This window comes from Arachis ipaensis, chromosome B2 (genome assembly GCF_059453495.1).
Source record: "Arachis ipaensis isolate K30076 ecotype BB chromosome B2, ASM5945349v1, whole genome shotgun sequence".
Taxonomy (NCBI): Eukaryota; Viridiplantae; Streptophyta; class Magnoliopsida; order Fabales; family Fabaceae; genus Arachis; species Arachis ipaensis.
In genome coordinates this window covers 24,955,136-24,976,159 of record NC_142437.1, presented here as the reverse complement: position 1 = coordinate 24,976,159, position 21,024 = coordinate 24,955,136, and the positions used below count along the sequence as shown (strand labels likewise).

Below are 21,024 nucleotides of genomic sequence, written 5' to 3'. Positions count from 1 at the left end.
ATGTGCCACTTTCTCATAGAAGCGAGTCCATACACACGGGCATCTCCGCACAATCATTCACACATAAAGCCCACAGCCTTCAGTGAGCGTTACGTATCGCCGTCGTCACTGAGTCGTCTCTATTGTGTCAAGTGAGCGTTACGTATCGTTATCCTCACTAGACACTTGGCACTAAGGCCCAACAACATTCAATATCTTTTTCGTCACTGCTCTCTGCTCTTCTATGACAGAGGTCCCTTTACTTAATAAACCGGATTCAAGTCATTTTTATTTAAAACCAATACCTCTCTTTATAACCATTCTAAACCTCCGAAACCACTTTACTTACAACAAGTTCTTCTTCCATACAAAAACCAGTTCTTTCTTAACCATGATTTTCCAACCCAACTTCAAAACCATTTTAGATTTAAACCTCTTTAAAGGAATCATTTATTAAATAAATCTCAGGACAGGGTCTCGAGATTTTAGAGAGGACGACAATCAAACTCAAAACATAAAATCTTTCTTAATAAATCAAACCCAACGTAAATCTTTTCTTAATAAATCAAAAGCCAAATAATACAATTTCTCAAGTCCAACCTTTTTCTAAATATTTCAAACAAAGTGTTAAGTTTCATAATAAAATTTCGACAGCATCTCCCCTAAAACTCGGACTTTACCACCCTTTTCGAGTCCCAACCGAACCATTCTCAACCTCTTTTCAAACATTTCTAAAATCAGAAATCATTTTCAAATCTCAGTTCAATACCAACAAATCAAACCGACTTTCCAACTCAACAATTAGAATTCTCAGCATTCCTAAACAATCAAGAAATCAAATACATATTCATCACATTCAGTCACAAATGCAATTCAAAATTATCATTCAGTCATTCCAAACAATCATAAATTATTTGCAAATATCCACTAGACTTTCATGGTATTCATAAATTAAAACAGTTAATTTCAACATGAAATCCCCTACCTTCATATAAAATCAGAATCAACGAAAATTTTGGAGAAGCTTTCTGACCGAGTTGCTGAAAAAGAAAACGTCAGAAGTCGTCTGTGCCTCCTAAAACTCCAATTGGCCGAACTCAAGGAGAAGAGGAGCTACGTCACCGTCAACTTCTACCGAACAAAAGTATTACCAACGTATAGAGGAGGAGCGAGGATACGAATACTTTTACCAGATTAGATTTTTTATTGGAGTTACGGATCGCAAAAAATCGAAGCCAGAAGTTCTTGGTGGGGTCACGGTTTCTTTCCATGCAACTTCGATCTCTCACTCTCACCGTTAGTAAAAGTAAAAATGGAACCAAAGGAAGCTGAATGATGATGATTAAATGTGATAAAAAGGATTAGGTGTCTTAGCTTTTCATATATATATATACACATATGTACATTGCCTTCACACCACGTTCATATATATGCATATATACATACACGTATGGTTATTCATATATGAATGATTATGATTAATGCAATAAAAATGTGATGCACGGTAAGCTATATGTAAACCCCGGTTAAATTAGTAGATAATTAGTCAATAAATTAGTTTTTAATAAGGAGGATTAGAAATGTGAATATTATATTAAAGTAGGGTAGAGCTCATCGAAACGAGAATTTTGACACTAATTTCAAAGAAAACGGTCCAAAATTAGACCGAAAAGACCGAACCGATTGAACCGGATCCAAACCAGACTGTCAGTCCAACCAGAGCAGCCCTTTTAAGTGAACCCAAGCCCTTTGTCCCCTTCATTCCAACAGAAACGAAGTTTTCAGCTTCCAGGGGAGGGAAGAACAAAAACTTCACCGAAACCCTTACGTTACTTTCCAAATTCCATAACTTCTCCGTCCGAGTTCCGATTGCCGCACCGTTTGTGGCCACGCGTTCACCGCGTCGAGCTCTACATTTCTACTGGAATAATTGTACTGGTAACTTGTTTAATCACTCTCATCCCTCTTTTCCCTCAATTTTCAAATTTTTTAATGGAAAGGTTGAATTTCTTTTATTTCTGATGTTTTAGGATCCAATTAGCTTGAGAAAAATGTTCACTCTTACTTATGTGAAGCTTGGGTAAGGTGAGGATATGATAATTCTATTTTATTTTCATTAAATTTGAGCTTTGAGTATTAAATTGGATATATATGTGTTATGAATGTGTGTTAGGTTGTGAATAAATAATTGGAGCTTGAAATTGTGAATACTGGAACTTGGAGGAAGCTGATTAGTTGATTTTTGAGGGACTGCCTTGGTTTTAAATAATTTGCTTTGGTCGTTACGTGAAAATCAGCCAAGGTATGGTTTAGGTTTCTTGCATTTAATATATAATGTTCTGTGAAAACTTAGGCTAGATGACCATAGGATAAGTTGGAATGCAGGTGTATGTTTAATGTTTAGTAATTTGTCGATGAATATATTTGGTTGAAGTTTATTGGATAATTAGTTATTAATTTTGGATGGTGAATGTTGTTATGTTAATTTGGAGAGAATTATGGTTGAATGTTATTGTTGATGAATATGGTTGGTTTGATGCTTGTTGATTAACTAATGATTTGGTGAATTATTGATTTGAGGTATAACTATTGTGGAGGTTGTTGTGATAATGAGGTATTTTGTGTTAGAAGTCTAGGATTAGTGAACTATGATCCTTAGTTGAATTTTAGTTATTGGATTTGAATATTCTTCTCTTATATATATTATTGGATTTGAATATTTTATTAGTGAACTATATATATAAACATGTTTCAATTTCATATATATATGTAATGCATATATAAGCCACATTGTGGTTTTCTTTCTTTTTGTTTTCGAAAAATAAATAATAAGATGATAATCATAATATAGTGATAACAATGATAACAATGATAATAATAACTACAATACTAATAATAATAGTAATAATAATAATAATAAAACTTTTATCTTTTTCAAAATACTTCTTTATAATAAAAATTATTTAAAAATTCTAATAAATTTTAAATTTAAAGTATTATAAAATTTGATTTAATTACTTTTAAGAAAATAATTTTTTAAATAAAATAATAAATTATGAATAATTTATTATTTAATTTTTCAAAATCTCGGGGTATTATACAGGTAAGGGCAGATTTTTGCCCCATCCGATCCCGTCCTGCCTTTCTTTAACTTAGATACTATCCGCTTTACCACTATCCGCGAGTAATAAAATACAGTACCCTAACACATTCCTGCAGGTATCCGCCCTATAACAATTAAATAATACTTTAAAATTTATATATCCATACATAAATCTAAATAAAAATATAAATTTTATACATAAATTAAAATAAAAATATAAAATTTATTGAATGTCAAATAACATCCAATTAAAAAAATAAACTAATGTATGAGAAATGAACAAATATAACACCATAATCAAATTCAAATCTCCTTTACCATTTTCTAATTTTTAAAGTTCTAAAATGGTTTTAAATTGCGATCAACATCAATTGCGACAGAGATATTCAGCATTCGCTATAACAACTCTACTTCTATCTGCCACAAAATTTTCACACCCACAATAGTAATTTACAGAAACAAACTCTTCGAAAACATATATATCCTACTAAATTAGATGATATAAATCTCCCATTAGTTTTTATGAACTCCGCATAACGCATTTAGTACTCAGGATAGTTGGCACACACAATCAGATATCTTCTATAGAGTTTCACAATCTATGAAAGTTATAGAAATTGGCAGATTTTTTAGCCATTAGTTTTCAGCAATAAATAAATAATTAAAATGAGAAATATTGAATATCAACTTCAACAAAAATGTCTTAACGGTTGAAGTTTATACTAGATTATTTCTGAAAAAAAAAATATAAATCATCACAATAAAAGACATAAAAATATGCATATGAACAAATTAAAACCTTTCAAAAAATTACACATTTTTCAGCAACAACAAAAACATAGATTAGTAAAAAAAGATTAAAATTGAAGATTGAAAATTAAAATAAAGAAGCTCACTGAGAAGCAATGGAGATGCGTAGTGGATTGTATAAGAAGAGTCTGGGAGGTGTGTAGCTTCTGGTTACTGAAGAGCTTCTAGTCACGCTGGCGAACGAAGTAGAAGGGAGGGGGTCATGCTAGCGACGCGTGACGAACTGCGGTGAAGTGCAACTAGCAAGCGTGATGAACAATGGCGAAGCTAGGTGAACGATGAAGCAGCAAGGACGAGGTGATGCATCGATGCCGGTGAATCACGTGCGGCTAAGAGGAGATGAGGTTGGCAGTGAGCGCCACACAGTGGCTAAAAGGGGTTAGAGCGCGACACAGTGGCAGTGAGGCAGCGTGATAGAAGGAGGAGGAGGAGGAGGAGGAGGAGATTAGAGGTAGAGGGATGAAAGCATGGAACCATCAGATTTAGCCATGGAAGCTTCATATTCAGGAAGAAGAAGTGAAAGAGAAGAGCGACGACTGAGAGAACAAGAGGCAATAACACACTAACACAAACCCTAATCTTCTCACAATATATATGCATATATTTAAATTATATATTTTATTTATTTTATTTATATACATCGGGGCGGATACACCCTAAACTCGACCCATCCCGTCTCGATAAGAACTCTGCTTCAGTCAGATTCCGTCCCGTATCGGGTCGAATAATTACCCGTGCGTCCTAATCGAATAGGAGCGGGACAGGTACTTGCGAGTTCGAATACCGCTGCCAACCATATGAGTAAGAGAAGAATTATGTGTCTCAATAAAAATAAATAAATATTTATTTGTCTCATTTTTCAATAGTCAAAACTTATAAATATTAAATTTTGGTTAAAATTGCAGATGTCCATACAAAAATAGTAAGAAATTTATTTGTTAGTTTTTCTAATATTTTTCCATATAGTAATAGAAGAGTTTTAAATATAAAAAAATATTAGTGTTTCAATAATTTTATTTATTTATCTCAATCATACAACATATACATAGTTAAAATCAATAACTAAAATTACCGGAACACTAATATTTTTAACACACTTGATTTTTTTTTATACTATATATATTGAATTTTTAGGCACCCAAATTGAGGCTCTAGTGTGTGAAAGATTTAAGACAGGGATCAGTACGATATGGAAGACCACTTCGAGCTCCAAGAGCTTTACAATTGGTGGCTGCCTGAAATTTCCATCAAAATAAAAATGAAAATTATTAATTTGGCTCTTCTAAAGTGCTAGATATACTTTAAAGAGAAAAAGAAAAGTAATTCATCCCAATCATCATTAAATGCTAATAACTTATGATATAATAAGCTATAAATTAAACATCTGTATTTATATATGTGTAATTTTCTCATCAACATTTATACCTTTAAATATAGAAAATTGATAATGCTATTTTTATAATCAATAATACCAATCTCTCTTAATGTTATTTATATTATAAAAAGAAAATGACATTATCAATATAAGAATGTCATTATCTCCCTTAAATTAAATCTAATACCATTTTATGTTCATTTATATGATTAACTACTTACCACATAAGAGGCAAATGTCAACATTATCTGTGGCGAAAAGTTGGCACATATTGCTGAAAACAAAAACATAACATTTTAAAATTTTACAATTGTATCGTACACAAATTTGTGCGATATATTTTTAATTAATTAAGCAATATGTAAAGACTAGAAGTAATGAAAATTGAATGGCAAATAATGTACTAAATTCATGATACATTAGCCTTATAATATTCAATTAAAAAATAATTCCATGTATAACCAAAATTATAATGAGAACACTTTTTTCCTATGAAGAAAATATCAATTTTTGTTAATTTTTATTCTATTTTTGTATCTCAAGAATTTTAAAAATAATTCAATGTTATCAGTTACTATTAACTCTATACGAGATACTAATGAAGGTACTGGATTTATGCACAATAATAATTTCTATATAAAGCAAACTCTTATAATATATATTACCGTGGTGAAGAAATTGAAAAATAGTTAAAATCTAATAGAATTAAAAACAGAAAAATAAAGAAAAATTAACTCACAAAAGATTCAAGATCAGATATTATGGTATTCTTCCCCACTCCATATTATCAAATTTCTATATCTATATAAAACTATGTTTTTTCCACTAAATTGCAAAAAATAGAGTTAAAAAAAATACATCATCCATTAGTATGTTTTTGACCGTATATAAAGTGAGGATAACATTGAGGTATTTAATAAAATATTTGAAAAATAAAATGGTTAAGAATAGTATTAATATTTATAAAAGATGTTACCATATAAAATAGCTCCAACAAATGCATCTCCAGCACCAGTTGTGTCAATAAGCTTTGATGGTGGAATCTTTTCAGCTGTTCCAATATATAACCTCCCACACATACATCCCTCTCCTTTTGTTCTAAACCTCATCATAGACTGGTGGCAGAGGATTAATTTAAAAAAAAAAAGAAAAAAATAATTATCGACCTAAGTAGAATATTATCCTAAATTTTAACTAAAACTATTATTATTCAATTGTTTCTCACACATAAACTAATCAATATTACTACAAAAATTCCGATAGATAGCAACAGTTTTTAAACTAGATAGTGACAATTTGTGAGCCGCTCTAAAATAAGGTGTGGCTAAACTATTAGTGATAGTTTTTTCTAACCACTTAAATAACCGCTACAAATAAGCATTTAGCAGCGGATATACTTTACCGCAAAATATGAACATAATAAAAATATGAGAAAATAATAAAAATCAACCAACAATTAACTAACATGAATTTTAGATGTATAATTTTTAAATTATAAATGCTTTTTTAATTTTCAAATGTACAAAATTTTGTTTGATTGATTTTTGTTATTTTACTTGCAGGGCCTTTTTTCAGCAGCAAAAGATAAATTACTACTAGGAAAAAAAATCTTAATCAAATTAAAAATGTACCATAATTAAGTTAATATTATTACCGAAGCTATACAAGTAGGCATAGTTATGGTATCATCCTCTCTCTTTGATAATGACTCAAATGTGCTATCAATATCCATTTCTTCTAATGAAGAAATATCTGCATATATAGCCACTTATTTTCAGTATAGAAATCATAAAAATAATTAGATGCATAGAAAATATTGCTAATGAACTAGAAGCTACAATTTGTGCTTAATTAATCTTCTATTCTATCATATGAATTAAACTAGACAAAATTCAAAACTTAATCAAAAGGGGAAAGAAAAAGATGTATTTTCACCATCCACGCATCGCTCAAGCATTATGCAACCATCTTTTCCCAATGTTACAATCACAAATTTGAGTTTTGGTAGCCTTAACATAATTGAAACTAGTGCTTTTGAGATAGTTGATGCCTCTGTCCAAGCCTGTCAAATATGATGAATAAAAAAAAAAACTATGTTATTATATTATTAGCAAATAAATAATTAATTCATATTAACTAATGAGAAAATAGTTTTGTGAATGGGGAAAAGGTACCCTAATTTTCACCAAAAGTAAACTAATGTTATTTTGCATATTTGAAAGAAGAAATTCATACTCTCATATATTTTCATTTTATTAACTATTATCTATATTTTAAACACGTCAAATAGACACTAGAAATCAGTTATCAATTAACCACTAATATAAAATATAAAACAATTTTATATTAACATTTCTAATTAAATTATATATATATATATATATATATATATATAATATCAGACTTATTTACATTTATGATCAAATTTCAAAAACAAAATAGTCAAATTAAATTTACAATTATAATCAAAATACAAATAAAATTACAAAAACACATTGGTGACTAACTTTTTTGTTTTCTTGAAAATTTTAATTATTTGTTGTGAAAATTTGGTTATTATGTTACAAAAAGTTTAATTATTTTAGTGATTAATTATTGTATATATCTGCTTCCAAAATATGTAAAACACATATAATAAATATACATGAATTTAAAATAGCTTATTTGATGGTAGATTTTTAGTATTAATAGAATGTTTGTCATATTCTTTTCAAGTTCTCTGTTTTAGCTAGAAACCAAAGTTGAAACTATTATAAAACTCACAAGCAATAATATAAGCTAAGCTACTTCATGATATTATATTTTGCTTAATTACCTGTGGAAAATTTTCTGAGCATATAATATAATCGGTCAATCTTAGGAGATTATCCAATCCTACCCTTGGTTTTTCAGCATCAACTAAAATAGGTATATTCTGTTGAAATGCCTGTATAATGGTCAAATATAATCAAATAATTTTAAGATTTATTGAATGATTCGCTTGATCATTTTAAAATATCATCATAATAATTAACTTTTAACCATATTAAATATACATTAAAAATCAGCACCAATATAATTAATTATTTTATAAATAATATAATTAAATTAAATTCATGGTTATAATCAAACATCACATAGATAATATATATAATCGAATTAGATTCACATTTATAATTAAAAAATAAGAATAAAAGTACAAAAACATAGTGGTTATTGGTTTGTTGTGTTTATGAAAAATTTGTTTATTCCGTTGTAGAAATGTTTGATTAATCTGTAGTGAACAATTTGATTATTTTAAAAATTGATTATTCTACTTAAAAAATATATATATAGTATACATAAATCTATACAAATATATGATTATTGATTTATAATGTTTAAATAACAAATTTTGTTTAATTTAATTGAATATCTTGTTATTCCACTTTCTAATGTTGGGTGTATCCTTTTGTTTTAGATACCTAAAGCTTTTATATACCTACACATACATATTAAATCACATACATTGTTTCAATTTAACTCTTTATAAAAAAAATAATTTTTATCGATCCAATCGTTAAATATAATTACTTACTATAAATATCATTTGTACTAAATTTTGTAAAAATTAAACATCAATAAGATTCTGTTCTAAAAACTCATTCATATTTCGGGTTAATGGTTAAATTGGTTCTGGAAGGATTGTCCAATCATAATTTTTATCCCCAAATAATTCTTTTAATTAAATTAGTCCCTAAAAATTTAAAATCAATCGCGTTTGTCTTCCCTCAAATGTTTAATCCGTTCCGTTAACGATTTTCCACGTGTAGTGTTAAGTAATAACTCAGTGATAAAACGATGCCGTTTTAATTACAGCTCCACCCTGAAATTACTCACTCACTCTTCTCTTCTCCTTTCACTTAAAATAAACGAAACACAGAAAATACTAACAGGCTCCAATCGTTGGAAGGGTAGAGGAAGCAATCATCAACGACACATAACAGATTGTGACTACGCTTATTCCTCTCGATCTCTAGGGCACCGTTGTACGGCCGCGGGTCTTCTCCTTTCACTCAAGGGTAACGAAAAGTCACTTAATAGAAAGAGAAGACAAAGAAGCTCTGATCATTGGAATGGTGGAGGAAGCAATCATCGGTGACGCTATACAGAATGCGAATGCTCCTCTTTGTCTGGGTTTCTAGGGTCTTACTGCGCCGTCGTGGTAGGCGCTGTCTCTAGGTGAGAGGTACGAATCCTTCTACGTCGATTTTTCTTTCCTTTTTTCTGGTTTTTTCTTTCTAGTCTGAATGTGTAGTTGCTGGGGTTAGGGTTGAATGTTGGTTGGTTTCGGGTGAGGATTTTTGTGCCGGGATAGTTGTTGCTAGGGTTTTACAAGGTTTCGCCGGTTATTGCTTCCACGGCCATTCCAGTGATCGAAACAGCTTTATCTTCTCACTCTATTTTGGGTGACTTTTTGTTAGTTTTTGGAGAAAGGAGAACAGTGGTAGAATAATGGAAGAATTACCTCAGTAATAGCATAAAACAATGCTGAGTTATTCAAAACACACTAATGATATAGAACGGCGTCGTTTTGTCACTACTCAGTTGTCATTTAACGTTCTACGTGGACACCTAGTGACGAAAACTGTTAGCCCAGAAACGGAAGGACAAACGAGATTAATGTTAAATCTTTTGGGAACTAATTTGATTAAAAAAATCATTCGAAGATAAAAATGACGATTGACCTATCTTTCGGAGACTAATTTGACCATTAACCCTTCATATTTCATATACATTTTAAACTTTTATACTATTGTTAATTTGATATATAGAAAGGTATATCAATTATTTTAATCAAAGAGGCTTTACACAAAATAAATTACATCGATAAAACAATTATTCAACGGTGTAATATAATAGTAAGGTTATTTAAAAAAATAGTAAGGTTATTTACACATTACATATTTTGTTAAGAGTTAGTGATTCACAAATTAAATAGGTAATATAATAATAGTAAATTATCATCACTAATCTAGTGAGTAAAATTTTCCGTGAGCTGAAAACATTTCATGATTCAACTTAATTATGTAACTTATTAATTACCTCTTGAGCAATGACAATAGCGGTGTCAAGCATCCTTCCATCAAAATAAACCACTTTTGATCCAGCCAATATAGATACCAAGTTAGTACTATGAAGATCTTCTGGTTTCATTGGAGGATATTCTCCTGGATTGAATATACAAGTTCGTGTCTTCCTGAATGCATAAAATACTATCATTAATTAATATAATTAGCCAATAATTTACACTCTTTAATAATTTTATATAATGATAATAATTTAAAGTTACTCACAGAAATTGTCAAAGATAAAATCTTCAGATGAAGGTAGAATTAGAATGAATAATAAATAAGAATCTACATCATTTCTATTAACATGTTTGTGTAATTTTATTCTACATATTTTGGCAGTTCAAGAAATTTATATTAAATAAATTAAATATCATTATTCATGTTTCAAAATTCATTTGAGTGAAAATATTTGTGGAAAGAACTAAAGTTGAGAGAACTAATAACATGTTTAAGAATAATATTTAAAAGTTTAACTTTACAAATTATGGAGAATAAATAAAATTAACCACAAATTTATAAGTCCAAATTATTTCTTTTATAAGATTAGTTATAGATTAAGTAAAAAATATAATGACGAGATAGATGTCATTGAGAATTTATCGAATAAGGTACTTTTGTACTGTTGAGTTTTTTCTTTCAGTACGAGAAGTGGAATAGAAAGATGAGAGAGAAAAGAGAAAAATAGAGAGAAAACCAAAGAGAAAGTGAGGGATTTGAACGAGAAAAGTGACAAATTGTGACTAGGAGAAGACTTAAAATCTATTGGAGATCAAACCAACCAATCACACATCACAGTTTACTACCTCAGAGGCTCTCACAAATAATGATAAGAGAGTAGGAGAAGTTCTTAGGGATCAAGAATATCGATCAATTACTGTATTCACTAACAACCTACCACTAAATACAATGGTAGCATAGATCTGCAAGTGTTTGAAAGAGAAGGAAGAGTAGTGGATGTGTTCTTGTCAAAGAAAAAGATGATGAGGAACCTGCTAATGTTTGTTTTTGTGAAGTTTGCGATGAGAATTGGTACTCTGAATGTCATTCAAAAACTGGACGGGTGAGTGGTGCAGAGATACAAGATAAGATTATCAGAGGTTAGATACAAAAGAGTAAAATTGGGTAAGATGAATAAAGATGAAAAGAATGAGAAGACCCAAGCAGAAGAATAACATAGTAAAAGATATAAATGATATGAAAGAAGGAGATATAATAGAAAAAGATTGTATAAGGATGTGGTCAAGTTTGGAAGGGGACGACTAGGAACGATAGATCCAAGAGACGACAATGACACAATGTGAAAAATCAAATGTGGTATTAGATAGTAATGGAGGAATGATTGAGAAAATAGAGAGTCTAATTGAGGAAGCAATTAATCCAATAGACTTTCTGGAGGTGAAATAGACAGTGATGAGGAACTGGTACAACATGACTGAGGTAAAGATGGTGATGACTTTTGACAATAAGAAAAATATGGAGGAAGCAGCACAATTTTTTTTTTCTACTAAATCACTTCATAGACGTCAAAAGATGGACTTCTAAAGAAACAAATAGGTCGAGGAGGCTTTAAGTGGAAGTCATAGGACTTCCCATACATGCTTGAAATAAGGATAATATAGAGGGGGAGTTTGGGGGATAGTGATAAAAGTGGATAGATAGAAAAATTAACATTATAACTCCTTTAAGGTGTTAGTGGACTCAAGTTTCGATCCCACCATACAAGCATACTTGAATATATTGATTGATGATGAGGAATTTCAGGTAATTTATAAGAAAGATAGGGCAAATGAATACGCATTCTAATGATAGGTTATGCTAATGGAGAAGAAAGTGACAATAAAAGGACAAGGGATGCATGGGAAGCATAAGGGTGTGCAGGACACTATAGTATGTGAGAATGATAGAAATATGTCCAATGAAACAATAAGGAAAGCGAGGCACACTGGCACGTAGACAGAGGCTAGTGGCGGTGAATAAGATGATATGCTTAGGATAGCCAACAATATGGAAGTGGGAAGGTTGATAGAAGTGAAATCGCAAATGGCTGTGCATGGATGGAGAAGGACTAATGATGTCATCAAGGCCCAGAATCAAAATTTAGGTAGTAAAGGAAGAAAAACTTGGACTAATGAGTCAAAAACTCAAACTTGGTAAGATGATAGAGATATAAAAGAGGTTGTAAGAGAGCCTAATCTGGGTCTACTTAATGAGCTAAGTGAAAATAATGAAATAAGATATTTAGAAAATGAGCATATTTAAAGAAGGATGGGGCGAATAAGGATTATAATGAGATTAGAAATGAAGGGGACTCAGGCTCTGGCCCATCTAAACCACCAAGTTTAAAAATGAGGCACGTGAGATAGGGGATAGGAATATAAGTGAAGAAGAGAGAAAGGCAACCAATACAAGAACAATAGTTTGAAGAAGAAGATGCCAAAAAGAAAGGTAGGACAAAGATTGAAAGGAGAGACAAAAATATTGAGAAAGAAAAAAGATATTGAATATCTAAATTTTGGAGGCAAATAGAACATGAACTTTGGGAACACAAATTGAAATTGTATACACATGAAGAAAATGTAGCAAAAAAGTACTTGAGAGAGGAGAATGGAGAGACTAGAAGCACGAAGAGAAAGGAGACAAAAGCACGATACAAAAAAAATTCTAAAACAGAGTATTAAGGAGACATGTGATTTATTAACTATGCCTAATGATTCTCTTATAGAATTGTAGAGGACTGGAGAATGGCGGTAAAATGGGAATGATTAGAGAAATAGTGAGCAAAAATTGTGTGAGATTTTTAGGCCTGATGAAAACGAAGGTAGCAAAGGTGAAGGATTTTGAGATAAAATGGTTATGGACAACATTGACTATGAGTGGAATATGGCTGCAGCTGAAAATAGTAATGGGGATAATGTGTTTGGGAGAAGGCATTCTTTAAGATCCAACAGGTCATAAAGGGTATCATAGATGAAAGTGATGATCAAGTACTAATTGGGGTTGTGTACGCCCTAAATACCGAGAGGGAGGATGAACAAAAGGTAGTATAGGAGGAGATTAACTGCATCAAGAATCACGATAACATCCCTATTATTATGGTATTTGGGGACTTTAATGAGATTACTCATCCAAATAAGAGGAGTAATGACAGAGTCAACACTGAGGGCATGGTAGATTTTAAAGAGGGGTACAAGATTTTGAGGTAATGGAGATGTCGTTGGTGGACAGAAAATACACTTAGAGAGATGGAAAGAGTATAAGCAAGATAAATAAGTTATGCTTGGATACGACGTGGGTTCAGAAATTTCCTGCATAAAAGTTTAGATCCTTCAAGTGTGCTAAATTAGATTATGTGCTGATAATTTTTGAAAAGGAGATAAAGGATTGGTGACCCAAATCGTTCAGATCCTTGGACGTTTAGTTTACACATCCTTAATTCAAGATGTTTGATAAGAAATGGAGAAAAACAGAAGAAAAGTCGGTTGCTATGAAACTGAGAAACATTAGGGGAATTCTAAAGAATTGGAATAGAGAGACGTTCAGAAAAATTGAAGAGAAAGTAAAATGTTTCAAAAGGGAGATTGAAACATTGAAAAAATGTTAAAATATGGAATTAACCAAGATGAGAACTTAATTAAAAAGGCAGCTTTGAAAAATCAATTAGAGGTGTGGTACAAGACGAATATTGGAGATACAATAAAGGGATAGGTATATAAAAGACGTTGGTAAAAATAATGAGATATTTCATGTAAAATCTACTATTAAAAAAAAAAAGAATAAGCAGAATCGAGAAAGTGAAAAATTGGGCAAATAGTGAAGAATTTGGCGAGAAATTAAACAATTGGCAAAGAGGTATTTTAAAAATGTATGTTCACAATAATATATATTAATGATAAAGAAGAGGAAGGTATGATATGGAGAATAACGAATGAACAAGCAGAGTTGATTAAAAATATTTCGTCTGATGAGAAAATAAAGAATGTTGGGTGGGCATATGAGTTATCAAGAGCACTGTGGTAGATGGGTATAACTTTAGGTTCATCAAGAAGACATGGAGGAGTGAAATTCACGAACATAGTTTAGGATGTTTTTTAGTAAAGGAAAAATGTCAAAGAAAATAATTATGACTTAGGTAGTGTTAGCAGTAAAATTGGGCGGGGGTAAATAGATAAAGGACTTGCGTACAATTAGTATGGTATGATGCATTTATAAAGTAATTTCTAAGGTAATTGAAAAAAGATTGAGACCTTTGATGGGAGGACTGATTGGAGAGGTTTGAACAACATTTATTCAAAATCCATAGATTTAAGATGGTGCACTAATAGCGAGTGAATAGGCTTGACTCAAGAAGATTAACAATGTGTCTACAATTTGCGAACGATACGATTTTATTTTGTCCATCAAATTTGAGGGTGTTGAGGAATTATCAAAGAATTTTTAGGTATTTTGTTATGATGTTAAGACTTACAATTAACTTTGTTAAGTCGTTCATTATTCCAGTAAATTGTCATGGTGGTGAGATTGAAAAGTTGAAATGATCTATGAAATATCAAGTTGGGATGTTACCAATTAAGTAGCTGGCATTCCCTTGGAAGCAAACCCAATAAGGAATTGCTACATGAAAATCCATCTTGGACAAAATTGAAAAGTTGAGTTTTTGAAAGGCTAACTTGTTATCAAAGACCAGAAGATTAATGATCATAAAAGCAGTGATTACTAATTACTTGAAAATGTCTAAGATGCCAAAAAAGGTTGCAAAAAGGATAATCTCAATGCAATTCTTTTGGAAAAAATAAAATGAGAAAAAATGAATACTAACATTAAAGTGGAGTACTATTCAGAAGCCAGATGAGCATGGCAGCTTAGGAATTGGGGATACACTGATTGAAAAAATAGTAATATTATTCAAGTGGTAGTGGAGATTCTCAGATGAAGATGAGTAGTTATGAAAAAAAAGTTAATAACTCTTGTTAAGTTGTTATGATGTGGACATGCACATAGTAATGACGGAAAACAATTGCAAAGGTTATAATGGTTTGTAGAAGGAGATTGTAAATGTTGCAAAAACAAATGAGACATATAAAGAAGTGAGTAAGAAAAGATGCAACATGTGTTAGGAAAAGAAACGAACAAGATTTTGAAAGATTTTTAGGTAAGAGATAAGAGTTAGAGAAAAAAATTTTAAGATTGTTTAATATTTTAAATAAAAAAGAGCATGTGATTGGTGACTGTGTTTGGATTGGATCCTAATGGTTTGAAACCTTCAATGGAAGAGGGTATTTTTTAAGAGAGAAAAACCACTAATTGATGAGAAAATATTCTGAAAAGTTTGTCCTGGGTTATAGGATAGTATGGCGTAGATACTCAGCTCAACCAAATCATTTGTTAATACAATAATAGAAAAGCTTTACGGAGTTCCAATAATGAAGCATATTTTTTAGAGGAATGCTAGGGGCAGCAACTTTGTGATTTGTAGCCATCAAATAGCTATCAATGATGGTTTTAATGGTGTGAAATGGGTGTGAGATTTCATCCAATAACTCACTTTTTTTTTGCTGGTTACATACTGGCCAAAATTTAACAAAGTTGTTAGCCCCTTAGACTTTTCCTATTTTTTATGACATATGGAAAAGATTAGTCTCACTGAGAGTGAAAATATTTGTATAATTCGTGATAACAGATGCGATGAACACTAAGAATAAACTGATAAGAAGAAATAATATATAAAGAGATACATTGTGTGTTCTATGTGAAAATGAGTTAGAAATGGTAAATTATTTATTTTTGCATTGCAACTTTTTTTTCTCGTTTATAGTGGTTGGCTCAAAAGGTAAGGAGATGTGGTCTGGGTAGACATGAAGAACGTAAAAGAGTGGTTTAAAAGTTGGATGAATCAAGAGGTGAAAAATATGAAAAAGAAAAGTGGATTATTTGTTTCTTTGTAATTGTATGGACAGTGTGGAGTTGTAGAAACTAAAAGATTTTTTGGATAAAAATATATTATGTCTTGATTATTGAGTTGTTTTTGTTATTTTGTTTGCATGCAACTTTTTTATGTCTTGATTATTGAGACTTTGAAGTGTATTTGTTGTGTTTTGATAAAAACTTGTGATTTATAATTTGTTCTTGATGGCATCAAATGGAGTAAACTATAAATAAAAAATATTTCTCTCTTATTTTGGGTTGAGCTAGTACAAACTATCTAAAAAATATTCTATTTTTAATAAGATAAAGTATTATTTTAATTTCTAACTAACATTATAGTTAAGTTATAATTTTGTTTATAATATTTTATTTTATTCGAATTTTGTTCTCTGGTTAAAATTATAACTTTTAAAAATATAATTTTTCTTTTATTATTGCCTTTTTTTCTCTTATTCTTCTACAATTTTCACTCTCAAATTACTACTACTATTATGATTAATATAATTACGTTTTTTACTATTATTTAGAAGAACATTATAATAAAAAAGAATATTTTTAAAAAAATTGACAAAAATATTAAAATAGGATAAAATAAAATATTTAAGATAAGAATAGATTTATTTCAAATATTAAAAATAAAATTAAGACATATTTCAAATTCTAAAGACTAAAACAATACTTTAAACTTTTAATTATCGAAAAGAAAAAGAAATAATATCTTTTGGAAGGCACATTATATTAGCACCTAAAACTTTTACTTACACAAAAAACATTATTATATCGTTCCACTTAATTTTAATTAGGTGAATAAAAGTTATGGCACTTAGTCAAGTCTCTTAAGAAAATAAAACAAAATAAATATGAAGTTAATGTATAAATCATTAAACAATGGTACATACGTTTGGGTGTCAATAATGATGTAGCTAAATGGCGTAGTCCCCTCCTTAGAAACCTAAAAGTAAATGATAATAAATTTGGTTAAAACATCACCAAAATATATTAACCAAAATTACTAGGGCAAACACATAAGAATAACCTTGCATTGGTTATGTGTGTAATGTTGGTTTAGTCTTCAAAATGTTTTTTACATTTTAGCTTTTAAAAAATTTAATTTATCACATAATTCAAATATTAAAATTTTATTTTCATTATTTCAAGAATTGACAGAACTTTGGACTAATTTAAAATGAATATTAATTATTCAATATATTAATTAAGTTTTATGTCATAACTCATAAATGATAAATATCTTCTAAAACAAACACACACGTAGTATTAAGAGTTTGCCTCTTCAAATATATAATTGAATATTATATAATTTTTTTACAGATATGTTAACACATGACAATAAATTTCTCTAGTTATAAGGTAGAAAATAAACAAGAATAATTAACTCATACTCGTTATTAAGACAATAGATAAAGATATTTTTATAGGTGTGGACATATACCACCATAAACGAAGTGTCAACTCCACCAACTTCTAGCTCCTCCAACAAGGCCCTACCTTGAATATCATTTGCAACCTATTCATTAATTATATAAAAGAAATATTATTTAATTAGAAATTGACCCTTTATTTGGCCACAACCAATGTCCAATAACCATCAAGTTGTGGAACAATAATATTATAATATCATCATTGAAGTAGTCATCATGTGCCTTAAATAAATAAATAAGAAAGATAGAAGGAATTGAAACCTTTGCAATGATCCTTGGCTTTAATCCCAACCGAGCAGCACATGTTAAAGCATTTCCAGCATTTCCACCACCTTGGACCTGTATTTTCAGTTTTGAGCCCCCACTATTAGTAAATGCTGACATAGTAGTTAATTAATGTGGTCATATGACACATGTCAACATTTAATTAAGTTGCTTCTTGTCTATGTTAGTATTTAAATAAAGGAGCAACTATTATCTGAGATTGAAACTAAATTTATTAAAAAAAATATAGTGTAAAGAATCTCTTCAAAAAACTTTGCTTAATCAAGCCATAATGGATGCTTGACTGTAGTAGCAATAGTAACGGTGATGGTAGCAGACAATTGAGTTGGTACATAATGGAGAAATTAAAGAAATGATATATAGAAAGAGGAAAAGAGCCGGGGGAGATAAAGTAAGTTAAGGTAACTTTTTCAAATTGAAATAATTTTAACCTACTAATGTATATAAAACAAAAAATAAAATATTAGAAGCATAAACTAATAAGATAAAATAAAAGAGAGAAAAAAAATTATTTTTTTTACTAAATACTAGGATGAAAAATGTAAAATATTTTATCTTAATCAAGAGAGAAATGGATATACACTAAAGTTATACAAGAAACTAGAAGTTGAAATATTTAAGAGTTTAATCGAATATAATAATATTTTTTATATAAATAAATATATTTTTGTAAATGTGATTTTTTTTAAAAATTAATTTTTTTAATTAGATTTTTTTGAATTGACAATATTAACTCTAATTATCGATATCCAATTCAATCTAACTCATTCGAATAGGATTGATATAACAATTCGTGCCGTAATAAATAGAGTTGGAGGTGGAGTAGATTGAACTATAATTAGTAAAATGGAGATTCAGGTCTAATTCTACTAATATTTTTAATATGTTAGTGTATTTTATAAAAAAATATTATATATACACTGAGTGGTGTAAATTGAAACACTCTTACTTTATATAATTTCACTAAATCACTAAGGTAATTCTTTTATTATTATTTGTGTTATTAATTTTAACAAAAAAATGTTGATGAATTGATGTTTGTATCTTTTGTGACTTTACCATGGATTTAACTATGATTTTTTTGTTGTTTTTTATTTTAATATGAATTTAATTTATAATTTTATATTATTAGTAAGTTTATCAAATGTTATATGATAAAATATTGTATTTTTTAAAATAATTGCTTTTTTACATGTAAGATCAAGTCTTGGATGTAGGATTTTAAAGTACTAGTAAAATTCTAATTGAGAATTTTAAATTTGTCAGTATAATTAAAATTTTAGAAAGGTTTTTACCTTATAGATATAATTAGAGTTGAGTCTAAATCTTATCTTATCTTATTTATTGCTCATTTTAAATTTTTCAATCCAATCAACTAACTCCGTAAAAAATTTCATAATTCCATAATGTTTGAACTATTAAATATAGTCTTAGTAACAAAATATATTTTTTAATTTTTTTAATAATTATTAAATAATCCTTATTTAATTTTGTTTAGAAATTAATTCTTCATCTATTATTTAATTCTAAAATTTATTTTTTATTTTATAATTATTTTTTTATTATTTATCATTTATATTTACTAACAATTAAAAACAACAACCAAATAGATCTTCTATTAATCGTGATCTTCATACATATTTTGGCAATAAAATAAAAAATAAATTTTAAAATTAAATAATAGATAAAAAATTAATTTATAAATAAAATTAAATAAAAATTATTTTATAATTATTAAAAAATTAAAAAAATATATTTTATTACTAAAATCACTTAATAATCCAAATTTTATGGAATCTGTTAAATCCTTTATGAACTAACTTATTAATTTTTAACCCATTTTTTTACAACCGATATTCTAGTTTAAATCGAACCATCAAGTTATCAATTATCGATTATTTCATTTAAACCAGTCAAGTGTATCCGATTTTTAGAACCATCATATAAACAGCCCGCCTGCCCGACAAAGCTTTCTATGATCTCTTGTCTCTTTATTTTTTTAAAACAAAAAGAAAAAGGAGAAGAAAAAGAAGTTGTATATATATATATATATGATTGTGAAATTAAAGAAGAAAGATAGTAATTATTAATTAATACCTTGAGTTGGGTGCTTCTCATCTTGGAATCTGGAACTGGGAAACATGTCACTGTTGCCAATAAATCCACACAGACTCCACCAAACCCCACCTGCATGCAAAATCACATGCCACTCATCATTCACTTGAACAAGAGCTTCGAGAATGTAGATTATTATTAAGACATTATATATATTGTTACTGCATATATAGAAAGCACTTACGATGATGCAACTCTCTGGGAGAGGAAGACCGTATTCATCAGAATCAGAACTCATTTTTGGGTTACAAATTAAATGTTTATATGTTATTCCTCCTTTTACCAATCATAATATAGATTATAGGGAAAAAAGTAGAAACAAAAGACTTAAACAATCACTCTGTGTGTGTTTATGAAACCGGGGGGAGAGGGGCTTGGAAAAATTGAAGAATAGATGAAGTTAGTGATAGCTATCAACATGTTATATAGCAGGAGAACGAAGAAGTGTTATTAGGCAAACACTTTTTATCAATAGAAAAATACTAGAGAAGTGCTAGGGGTTAGTAAGTTCTGTAATTTATAGTCATCAATTAGTTATTATTAGTATTTTTAATGGTATGAAATTAGATCTAATAATATAGGATTATTTACTTTCCTTTTACTGATTAAGTACTGGCCAAATTTTAATAAAATTGTTGATCCTATAGACTCTCTCAAAATACTATTTATACATTACATATTCTTGACTTCTGTATAAATGATCATCACTAATTAATTATGTATTTCTTTTTTAATAAACAAAACAAAAAATATATTTTAAAACGATATTTATTTTTATACTCTTATAATTTAGAGTTTATAATTTATTGGTTAAAAATTAATATAAAAGTAGTTTTATTGGCTAAGTATTAATAAACATATATATAACTAATCCTAAATTAACTAAAACATAGAAGAAAATGT

General features: G+C 29.1%; 1 protein-coding gene across 1 annotated transcript; it reads right to left on the bottom strand.

The window, feature by feature from the left end:
- Window positions 1–4,888: 4,888 nt before the first annotated feature.
- LOC107625126 (uncharacterized) lies at window positions 4,889–20,606 on the bottom strand. Its single transcript, XM_016327705.3, has 12 exons — window positions 20,306–20,606; window positions 20,104–20,193; window positions 17,983–18,060; window positions 17,733–17,807; window positions 17,182–17,234; window positions 10,332–10,485; window positions 8,083–8,193; window positions 7,203–7,329; window positions 6,922–7,019; window positions 6,244–6,382; window positions 5,489–5,541; window positions 4,889–5,127 (listed from the first exon to the last, which is right to left on the bottom strand). The coding sequence occupies exons 1-12, from the start codon at window positions 20,357–20,359 to the stop codon at window positions 5,044–5,046; spliced, it is 1,116 nt and encodes a 371-aa protein (XP_016183191.1). The 5' UTR covers window positions 20,360–20,606; the 3' UTR covers window positions 4,889–5,043.
- Window positions 20,607–21,024: the final 418 nt, after the last annotated feature.

Excerpts from the sequence above, each read along its gene's own strand:
- LOC107625126 (XM_016327705.3), bottom strand. The coding sequence starts at position 20,359 with ATGAGTTCTGATTCTGATGAATACGGTCTTCCTCTCCCAGAGAGTTGC. Across the intron at positions 7,020-7,202 it reads GCTTGAGCGATGCGTGGATG|ATATTTCTTCATTAGAAGAA; the intron begins GTGAAAATACAT and ends CTATATATGCAG. Across the intron at positions 5,128-5,488 it reads TGACATTTGCCTCTTATGTG|GCAGCCACCAATTGTAAAGC; the intron begins GTAAGTAGTTAA and ends TGGAAATTTCAG.